Source organism: Clinocottus analis, unplaced genomic scaffold, assembly GCF_023055335.1.
Source record: "Clinocottus analis isolate CAN_PGR_092001 unplaced genomic scaffold, fCliAna1.0.p SCAF_10, whole genome shotgun sequence".
Classification (NCBI taxonomy): domain Eukaryota; kingdom Metazoa; phylum Chordata; class Actinopteri; order Perciformes; family Cottidae; genus Clinocottus; species Clinocottus analis.
The window spans coordinates 12,442,681-12,453,224 of NW_027175821.1; the positions used below are offsets into that span (position 1 = coordinate 12,442,681).

Consider the following 10,544-nt stretch of genomic DNA (forward strand, 5'->3'; position numbering starts at 1 on the left):
TGAAAATACATGCAATTTACACATTTTATGTAAAGTCATTTAAATGGCAGTGAGTTCATTTTTGCATTTTAATTCAAAATTCCAATTAAACTATGCCTGATCGAAGACAATTTAGTTTAGTTGACAAGAAAATTAAAAGAACTTCAGTAACATAACATCATATCTGATGTCAACTTTTGCAAACATTATGAGATGAATGATAACAGGTAGAAATATATACATTATAAACACAAATTGGCAGTACTAATTGAGTAGAGCTGTCCCGGGCTTTTGAGAGCAATCTACAATTGCAACCACATTATAAATTAAAGTACTTTCAAATCAGGTATGATACTCAACTACTTTTAAAAAGGCAGCATTTTCTGAACAAGCTATAATAACAGTGTTAAAGACAAGATATTTAACCTAAGTTTGTTGTCTTCATAAAGTAACCTCTAAAAACCTTCTTATAAAGAAAATGTGGTCACTTACTTTAACTTGAGAATAAGTACTTTTACTTTTAAGTACTATACTTATACTTGAGCTGGAAGCACTTCTTCCACCCTGAGAATGAACTTAATGAGTAAAAAAAATATTGAAAAATCAAAAAATGTATTGTAGGGAAGATCATTCTCCATTCTCTATTAATACTTTCCCCTCCTCGTGTCTTTGTCCATATTGTCATTGTATGGTATTGTATGGTATCTTTTGCATTGAAAGTGCCTGAACACATATTAAGTTATATGATTCATGTTCTTGTTAGTCTATCACAAATTTGATCTATACTATTTACCTAACTACAAAACAAGCCTTAGGGCAGTGCCAACGTCTCGCAACTAACTTGCATCAACATCACCCCATCCATTATCATTTACGACTTTAAAACATAAATCCCTATTCATTTTTCTTTGTTGGAGTATTTGCGTACAATGGATTGAAGCTTTCTATTAGTTGTAAATTGTTAGATGGGATATAACATTAGTATCCGCCACCTGCCAGGTCCAGCAGTGACCCGGCAGCCTCCTGAGCCTCGGCATCGAGCTGAAGGATCTCGACAGTCTCTAGGTCCAACTCTGTGTCACCCGGCAGCACCAGGTATTGGTACTGGTGAGACTGATAATAGTGTAGCTCGATGTAGCCGCTGTCTGACAGAGGGTCCTGCTCCATCTCCTCACCGACCTCCCCCTGCTGGTATTCAACCGACTCCATGGTGACAAGCTCCTCGTGGTCTGGGGTCAAAGGGCACGGTGGGTTGTCAGAGAAAGATGGGTTGTCCATGGTCAGTATTTGGGATGAGGGTGTGGAGAGGAGGAGGGCATGAGAGAGAGGATCTGCGTGAGAGAAAAATAATACATCAAGCAGAATAGTAAAAAAAAATAAAGTAAGACAAGAATATTAATAACTTGTTTTGATGCAGTGCTGGTTGAACAACCACTGGTTAGACTATCAGTGAGCACATGGGCCCATATTGCACCCGGAAATGAAATGAGGGGACATAATGGAGACTGAGCACTATTGCCGGGTTGCCAAGGTAATAGAAGGTTGTTGCTGTGACAACGGAACACAAACACAAGAACAATGTTGCATGCTGAGGAAGCTGCAGGGAGAGAGAAAAGTTGCAGGTAATAAACGTGTCCCAGAGACAAGTTACTCCATTGATAAAATAATGCAGACTAAAAGAAATTCATAATGGGTCAAATGTGTGAGCTCATGTACTAATTAAGTGCTGCGGATCACCTCGTCACTAACCTGACATTTCAATAGAGTCGCACACTGCAGGCACGGCAAATTCGGCTCCCTCCAACCTGCACATAAAATGGCAAGAATTGTTAGAAAAGTACAGAAAATGCTATAAGTGTTGTTTGGCTACAACTCACCGCTCTGGTTAGAAAGAAATCCAGAGATTGTACTGTCAACAGACAAAAAAAACAATCCAGGAATGCTGACGAAAGTCACATTTTGTACAATTTTTTTTTATTTTTTACAATTAAACAAATTCATCTAAGGAAATCACTGAATGATTCCTATTGCAATTTGCAATAGCCAAAGGAAAAATCTTCAAATTGTGTGTTTTGTCCAACCAAATGGAATCCAAATCATTTATTTCGGACTATCAGTCCAAATAAATGCAGTAAATTCTCACATTTGAGAAGCGAATGCGAACACATCATAGTAAAAATATTTTTTGCTCATATTGTGTGATTGTACTCACAGTGCAGGTTTGTTTAACAGATTGATGTTGGTGCTATGATAACTGTGGGTCTTCCTCAGCACCTCGAGGAGTGCCGGCCGATACTCTGAACACACACGCCACAGTGATCCCTTACCCACTGACTGAAAAAAAACACACAAAAACACTTGAAACAAGGAAGATTTTAGTTTGAAGCAACACTGACAGAAGACAAAATCACAACCTCAACACATTTACATAATTTGAATATTCCCTGTAGGGCAGTTTAGCATTCAGGGTAAATTGGGTAAACTCAAGGACATTTCCAAGACATCGGCAAAACAAATTCTTTGTATGTGTAACATACCTAGCAAATAAATGGTTCTGATTCTGATTCAGTGATGTGGATGATTGAACATCTGTCCTATAATTTAAGCACACACTATCAAGTGGCTCTTAATGTGGTAAGTCATGCCCCCACCTGGCTCTTGTCCCTTTGAATACGACGGAAGCTCTTGCTCAGGGACAGGTTGTGTCTGACGGAGTTCCTCCAACCTCCAGAGGCTGTCCGGTAGTAGGGGAAATTATTCACAATCCAATTGTAGATGTCCTTCACTGGAAGCCTCCTGTCAGATGAGTCTTCTATTGCCATGAAAATCAGACTACTGAAGGAATACGGTGGCTTAGCTGAGGCAGGAGAAAGAGGACGGGTCGGTACAGAGGACTCTAGCTGGGGCAGTGGTGTCATTTTATGAAGGGACTTCAGCGGTAGCAGGTTGCCCCTCTGATGCAGCCAGTTGAGGCAGGTCAGGTCATCCTGGTCAGATACGTTCACTGGGCTGAGGCACTGTATGTTTTGTCCTTCGAGGCAGTGAGAGGCTGTGCAGTGTGAAAAGGGCGAGGAAGAATGAAATGACTCTGCTGTTGCTGGAGAAAGGGAGGCTGGGGACGGGGGGAATGAAATAGGTGAAAGTGGGAGTGAAAGATGGCCGTCTGAGCCGGTCTGCTGCGGCGAGGAGGAGAAAGGTAGGGACCCTTCAAAAGTGGGAGGACATGGTGACGAGGGCGGCAGCGTATAAGAGCTGTTCTCCATCTCGCTCCCTGGCAGAAACTTCCAGGGTCATTCAGCACAGTGCTGCAAGAAAAGAAAGAAAGTACAAACATTACTATAACTGTTGCACATGTTCATATGGAATATATATGTAGTGTATTGATATCTATCCTTTGCTGTTTATTCTAGAACATTATACATTACTCTATTTTTTGCTAAATGCTAAACTGAATTTCTTATACCTGTAATCCATGCAATAATAATAAAGTTTAATCTAACTTAATTTAATCTGAAGGCAGAGAGACTGTCAGTTTGATCCATACAGCCTAAAATCACAAATTACAAAGAACATTACAATCTGTTCAGCATATGCATCTTTTGAGTGAACAGAAATAACAATCGTAAAATTGCAAGTTGTAAGTATTTGCATTGTTTTTACCCTTTGTAAAGGCATAGTAAACTAAACTTTTTAAACATGCAGGATGGGCTTTCTGCCTTCAGGTCCACCTCTTCAAGTGTACTCGCATATTGATTAAAAGAGATGATGGAAAATGCTGCAGTAAAGAAAAAACATTTCTGTTAAATGTTAGCTTTCAGTTCCCCTCTGGTGAACATCCCCTCAACGTACAAAGTCCACGATGTGAACACTCGTCCAGTCAGAGCAGCTTTCCATCTCCCGATTTACTAAATACAAAAACCAGTGGACAGGTGCAGCTCTATAAAGTCTCTGTTGCTCGTATCCATACTGAAGCTATACGCTGAAATCGATAAAAAATGGTTTTACCAAACTAACAATGCTAGAGAAATCCCATTCGTATTCACTCTGAAAGTTGTTTCCTTCATGTAATGCCACATGGCTCTACAAAGCAGTTCAGCAGGCAAATGGCGGAGGAATATAAAGTTACATCTCGTCCTCTCCCAGGTGGTGTTACCTTGTGCTTCAAAACGACCAATATGAACGAGTTACTCACCAAATACCCCAAACGAGGATTCAGGCAGAGTGCGGAGCTCCTTGAATGTTCAAAACACTTTGTTCAAGAGTTAAAGGTGAAATTAGGCGAGACTCGGGGTCGGACACCTATCGTGTTCTGTTGCCGTCCGAGGTCTCCATGGAAACGAAAAGGACGCTTTGCCGTGTGCGCGTTCACATGCGCGCTCCCGCTCAAATTATAGTCTTGCGTCTTGCGCAATAACTTATAAGGCTAAAATTGCAAAGTCCCGAAGTTAAATACATCATGATTTGGATTTTTTTTTACCCCGTTGATCAGTTTGGCAGTTTATATGGCTCAAGTTATGACAAGGCTCTGTTTTTTCTTTCTTCAAATTTGTAAAGTTCAACCTCAGCTCTTCAGTCAATAAACTGTGTATAGCCAAAAGATACTGAGACCCTGAAGGACATACATGTCCCAATTAATTGAAACCGAAAAACTTGATCCCACAGCCTTTTTATCAGACTTACAATCTAAAGCCTTGGCTTCAAATTGTAGTTTTCACTATTTTCCACCAGATTGAGCCATTTTCTCTTTTGCCCTATGAAGCTATGAGGATATTTCCTGGCTTCCACTAGGGGCATTGCTGCTGATTTTATGCATTTGATGCAATGCATCAAAATATATTTTGTTGCTCATCATTTGACACATCGTTGTTAAAAAAAGCATTTAGTATAGCCTCCAAACCGATATTGAGTCATGTATTATAACAGTGGCTGTGTACTGGGGTTAACATTCATAAGGATATTTTATTTGGTAGTAATGATCAGAACTGAAGTTGGTTTAAATATTTAACGTGAACGGGTATATAATTTGGGTTTGTAACACACAGAAACTTTTTAAAGTAATGTGCAAAAGTTAAGAAGGAAACGATGACCCGTACCAAAATGTCAGTAGTGAAATAAGTCTTCAGTTTTTTTTACTAAAGTTAAAGTAATTTGACCACAGTGTAAAAAATACTTTTATAAGTAAATGTCTTGCCATTAAAAATGTAGTCAGCAAATAGTACTTTAAGTATCAAACGCAGTTATAATGCAGCATCATGACTATTTTTTTCTATTTGCAGACAATAAAAAAGATCTCACAAACAGGTAAAATGTAGTACACAAAGCTAAATATATTTATTCTTTTTTCTACAAAAAATCCAAACATTGTCATGCTCTGTCAAATGTAGATAAATATGATCCACGACTCACAAGAGAAGGGGGATAATGCAGTAACATACCCACAATACCAGAAAAATAGTACTTGAAATTATGTGTTGTAATGTGCATTTTAATGTGTGTTCTGTGGGGTGAAATACTGTGAAGCAGATCCAGGAACATTATATAAAAGGACATTTGAACTGAATCAAAGTTATGATTAAACAGATCTCACAAAGAAAGCTCTCATCTTCAAAATTAGGTGGCCAAAAACAAGCATTTGTCAGAGTTACTGTCCACGAGACATTTTCTGTGTCACACTTTGTGGTTAAATCAGTGAAACATTTCATTAATAACCTCAACACACGCTGCAGTTCAACAACTTCTACATATGTTTTGAGTTGACTGACCAACAAGCGTATAAAAGGCCGGTGTACAAACACTCAACAACAAAATGTTTTAGCTCCAATAAAATTGGACTTGAAGTTATTGAATGCATCACGGTCACCTGACCAAATGAGAGGTTAACCAGTATATAACAATTGGCTGAAACACTGCAGTCGCCACAGTGATATAAAGGCGAAATTGGGGTTTGGCACTTGATCCAGTTCCAATGGAGTCCGTAGAGAGAGAGGGAATGATCTTCATTTTCAGAGATCGAACCTGCAAAGACAGAAACATCTGTAAACTGCAAATAAGGCTACAACCAAAAGTATGTTTTTCAGTAAAACATTGTAGGATATGTGAAGCAATTAGTTATTGTTGAGGTATTTTAGTTACAACATGTAATATAGCATAACAACACAACACATTGTAATACTAATTAATGCAAGATAGTGTACTTTTTTGTTGCACAAGATAGTATCTATAACACTTGATGATTGCACTGCGAAGCCTAAACCTGAGGATTATCTATAATGTTTAGTGTGTATTTGCTGTACTTTGTTGCATGTACTCTTATCTTTTTCTTTGTTATTGTTGTTATTTAAAACACTCTGGGAAGGAACTGAACTTGAAAATCAGTTTCTAAATATGTACATAATATCTGACCTACTTATATAGTATATAATATATACTATATTATAGATTATAATTTACTTTTCTTGAGTACAAAAATGTTTCTCTGAAGTAAATTAAGTAAATGTAATAACTACTAAGCTGCAATCTTAATCATACAATCAGAGTTTTTTTTTTTTATTTAGATAATGACAAGATACAGTTTTATGTGAAAATAACTTGTACTAAATGAGAAATTATGGCTAAACTCGATTGACTGAAATGTTTAATATGATTGAATGACTGAAACATTTGACTGGCAGAATAAATAAAAAATAGCAAAGATTTAGACGAAAATTGACTATGCAGGATAAAAATGCCGAAAATGGGACTTAAACTAACATTCATTTTTGGCTTAAGAGTAAGGACTACTAAATTAACTTTAAGAATTTGCTCAAAATACTTACAATGAAGAACATAAGGGCGCAAGAGGACCACGCAAGTGCCACATAATATCCATCGCTGCCGAACAATAAGCCACACAACACTGTGAAGATCATCCTAGAGGAGAAGCATGAACAAATATTTATAATGTCCTTCAATATTAATTTTTAAATGATACTACCATAAGCCAAGTTAAATATATAAATGTCTTATTTACAAAATGTACTTTAAAACTACAGAACGAAGTAAGTATATTTACATCTTTGCTTTGTTCTAAAACAAACCCTCATATCTTCACAAGTATAACATGACATTTACCCAACATATTTGTATCCACTGTAGGCAATGAGATCAAAGGTTGAGAGGTCGCTGTGTACCGTCAGCAGGTACAAACTCAACAACATCACCAAGACCTCGATGATGACCCACACGAGGGCGGTGCTGGCACACAATCCAAGAACCTCTGGACTGAATCTTCACAAAAAGAAAATACAGTCTGTATTTAACATATTTGATACAAAACAAATTTACTTTGAGTGATGAACTCAATGAGATAAGGAAGAGTTACTCACCGTTTTTGTATGCCGAGGGCCATTCCAGCAAGTAAAATGTAGGTAATGAAAGCCATCGCTAAAAGACAAAACGTACACCTAGAACTTTAGATAGGCATCACAAACTGCTCTGCTTTTGATCATTTTGTTTTTATAGGAAACTTACTTGGTATGTAAAGATCTGGTGCATTTACATCTTGTCTTGGAGTCAGTGGCGTATCCCGATGGTAACGAACTTCCCAATCCTACCATGAACACACAAGTACAGTATGCATCATCCTGACTGAACTAAAAAATGATTTAAGCAAATTATGTTTGGTCTTCTTTTCTTTACTCCATTTACAAGATGGAACATCTTAGCTTAGATGAAACAATATCATTAATGAAAGTAAATTTAAACTTAATAAGATTAAAGCTCAATAATAATAGTAAGAAAGGAGTAAATACAGGAATAAATATTCCCCTTAAAAGGTCAATATCACATTGTGGGAAAAGTAAATAAAGACAAGTCTTTTTGTTACCCTGGTCTTGTAAGGAGAGTTTGCACTCTGTGTTGTTCGTACATTATCAAGGCACAACATGTTTGGAGTGGTGACTTAATTTACAATCTCAATAAGATAAAGTGTGTGGGAATGAACTGACCTTAATGTGCTTTTATATCCACACTGGCAATCAAGGCATTCTCATGTTCATAAATAAAGCTGGAGTGGTGATTAAGTGGCTGATTAAATTGTTTGCGTGGTTTCAATTGATAAGTGGGTGAAAATATGATACCAGGGGAAATTATCAAGCAGTTATGCATGCTATTGAATGTTTTGTGTCTCCCTGTATGTTGATGAAGGACAAAGTGTGATAGGTGAATGGCACTGATTACCTGATGCGTGTAAGGGAACATGAGGATCATAAGTTTCTTCAATACATATTTGGTGTCAACTGCAAAGAAGTACTTAAGCTTGTTCACGGACATGTATCTGCTGATCTGAAAAAGAAAGGAAGTGCAAACATTAACTCTACAGAGGAAAAGTGACATTCTGCCAACGGGCAATTAATACAGTTGAGTCACTTCTGAACACTAACAATCTAGTAGAACAACATCGGTTTCACAGTTTGTAACACCGGTATATCAAAAAAGAAAAAGCCCTGGAGAAAAATCCTTAAAAACTAAGTGTGGGCAAGAATAAGGTCCCGTAACTTTGGACGGTTTGGATTTACTTAATATTTGTGTATGCTTTCAATCGTAGTTTTTAGAAAGACAGAAAATTTGAATTGACAGGTCAAACTTGAAAAAGAATAAATTTAAATAGGCCCAACACATTGCAATTGGTGCATCTCAGTATTTACAACTGTCAACTTGAGATTGAATCCCCCAAGACACATTTTGTGGCAGGTGTAAAGCAGTTAAAGTTAACTGTATTCATAGGTTACTGGAATAACACCCCAATCTGTAGCATGTCACATCTGAAGGACACCGTACTACATTCTATTTTTTCTCACCTCTTTGTTCACCATATCTTTTCCTTGGTTGGCTAATGAGGAGCCGTACATCATTGCAGCATTGGCCATTGGGTCAGCAAACATGTTGTTTGGCACAGCACCTCCTTGCATGTCATTTGAGGGTCCTGCCATATTGTACCCAGGAGTGTAGTAGCCTTGATGGTTCATTGCTGGCGCTACAGAGCTGGTGTCATCAAACAGGATAGCATCTGCCGTAGGAGCTGCACGAGCCCTCGGTTTAGCTGTGAATGGATGGACACAATAGAGTAAATGAGGGACATTTAAAAAAAAAAATAAATAAATAAAAATGATATATATATATATATATATATATATATATATATATATATATATATATATATATAAATATATATATATATATATATATATATATATATATAAATATATCCCAAAAACTGACATTATTCACATATAGTACAGTTACTATCTAATTATCAACACAATCAAATACGAATAGGCTCTAAAATACTGCGAGTGAAGGTTTACACTTAGTTGCCAGTTTGTTAGGTACCTTAAGTTAAAACTAATGCAGTTTTGCAATAAATCATTCACAAAGGTTATGTGTAAGATTTTGTTCAAAATGTTTTAAACAGGTGAACAAGTAAATGGTATGGACATTTGGGAGGCTGTAGTTTGTGGTGCTGTTAAATTGTATTGCATTATACTAACATGTATGACAATAGATCCTCCACCCCATGATAATCAAATAGCATAGTCACTATAACCCTCTTGCAAGTAGGATTTATTCAAGTTACTGGTGTATTAAACTGCATAAAAGTAGGCCTGAGGTTACCTAATACACTGGGATCATGTTACTGTATATAACCCGTTACGTGACAGCAGTTTGTTGAGCTTAAGTAAGAAAATAGGAAGTAGAAACCACGGAGGGGTATTTTGCAAATATATTTTACAAAATGCATAACATATGGTACCGCGGTGATTCATATTTCCACTTACTTGGTCTGTAGCCTTGATGTGGCAAGTCCATTGTGACGTTCGCTTAAAACAAAAACAATGACACGTTAGCTACGTTTCCGCTTAGCTAGCTAGTTAACTCACAGATAGATTACACACCGTTGTGTTATAGCCCCGCTGGCAATGAGAACAGTGAATTAATAGTTAAAACGATATTAGTAAGAGACTCACACCTGCTAACTAACCTCAGTAGAAACATCTCCAACGATTACCACTATGGCAACCGGTTCATGCTAACGAGCTCGTCAGGCCATCTAAGTTAATATAACTCATATTTTCAAGTAACACGTGGTGGAGCCGCACATTTGAGAAACACAATTTAACAGTAACGTGTAAAATGCCCACACGGTTTGTCTGATGGACAATGTAATGAAGTAAACGACGAGAGAGAGCACTCACCTGCACGGCTAACGTTGTTAGCTCGCTACGTGGCTGCTGCTTAGGACCCTCCCATCCACTGCGGTTGGTCGACTTCACTTTGCCTGCGTGGCAGATCACGAAGACAGTACTATAACCACTAAAGTACAGCGTTACTGCCGCTGCTAACACGCGAGACTCTTACTGTACACGTATAACGTTGCTCCACTGCGTTTGGAGGAACTATTGTGCGTTTTTTTGTTTGAATGCAACGATACTGTATGCAATGTAACCCAATGCATGCAAGTTATTAACATAATATTTATTTATATTCATAAAACTTAATATGACATAACTAAACACCGTTAGAATGAG

General features: G+C 37.5%; 2 protein-coding genes across 3 annotated transcripts; both read right to left on the reverse strand.

Annotated features, from left to right (window-relative positions):
• Positions 1-51: 51 nt before the first annotated feature.
• Positions 52-4,310, reverse strand: si:ch211-145o7.3 (forkhead box protein N2). The gene is made up of 5 exons (XM_068590829.1): positions 4,172-4,310; positions 2,631-3,284; positions 2,192-2,313; positions 1,729-1,784; positions 52-1,310 (listed from the first exon to the last, which is right to left on the reverse strand). Exons 2-5 carry the CDS (start codon positions 3,240-3,242, stop codon positions 958-960), a joined length of 1,143 nt encoding a protein of 380 aa, XP_068446930.1. The 5' UTR covers positions 3,243-3,284; positions 4,172-4,310; the 3' UTR covers positions 52-957.
• A 989-nt stretch (positions 4,311-5,299) lies between these two features.
• Positions 5,300-10,331, reverse strand: yif1a (Yip1 interacting factor homolog A (S. cerevisiae)). Of its 2 annotated transcripts, none has more exons than XM_068584494.1 (9): positions 10,212-10,331; positions 9,795-9,836; positions 8,817-9,058; positions 8,197-8,301; positions 7,489-7,567; positions 7,344-7,401; positions 7,090-7,245; positions 6,795-6,888; positions 5,300-5,994 (listed from the first exon to the last, which is right to left on the reverse strand). In XM_068584494.1, exons 2-9 carry the CDS (start codon positions 9,823-9,825, stop codon positions 5,836-5,838), a joined length of 924 nt encoding a protein of 307 aa, XP_068440595.1. In that variant the 5' UTR covers positions 9,826-9,836; positions 10,212-10,331; the 3' UTR covers positions 5,300-5,835. The 2 variants fall into 2 exon arrangements, with proteins under 2 accessions (XP_068440595.1, XP_068440604.1); XM_068584503.1 differs by lacking the exon at positions 10,212-10,331 and adding an exon at positions 9,912-10,181.
• Positions 10,332-10,544: the final 213 nt, after the last annotated feature.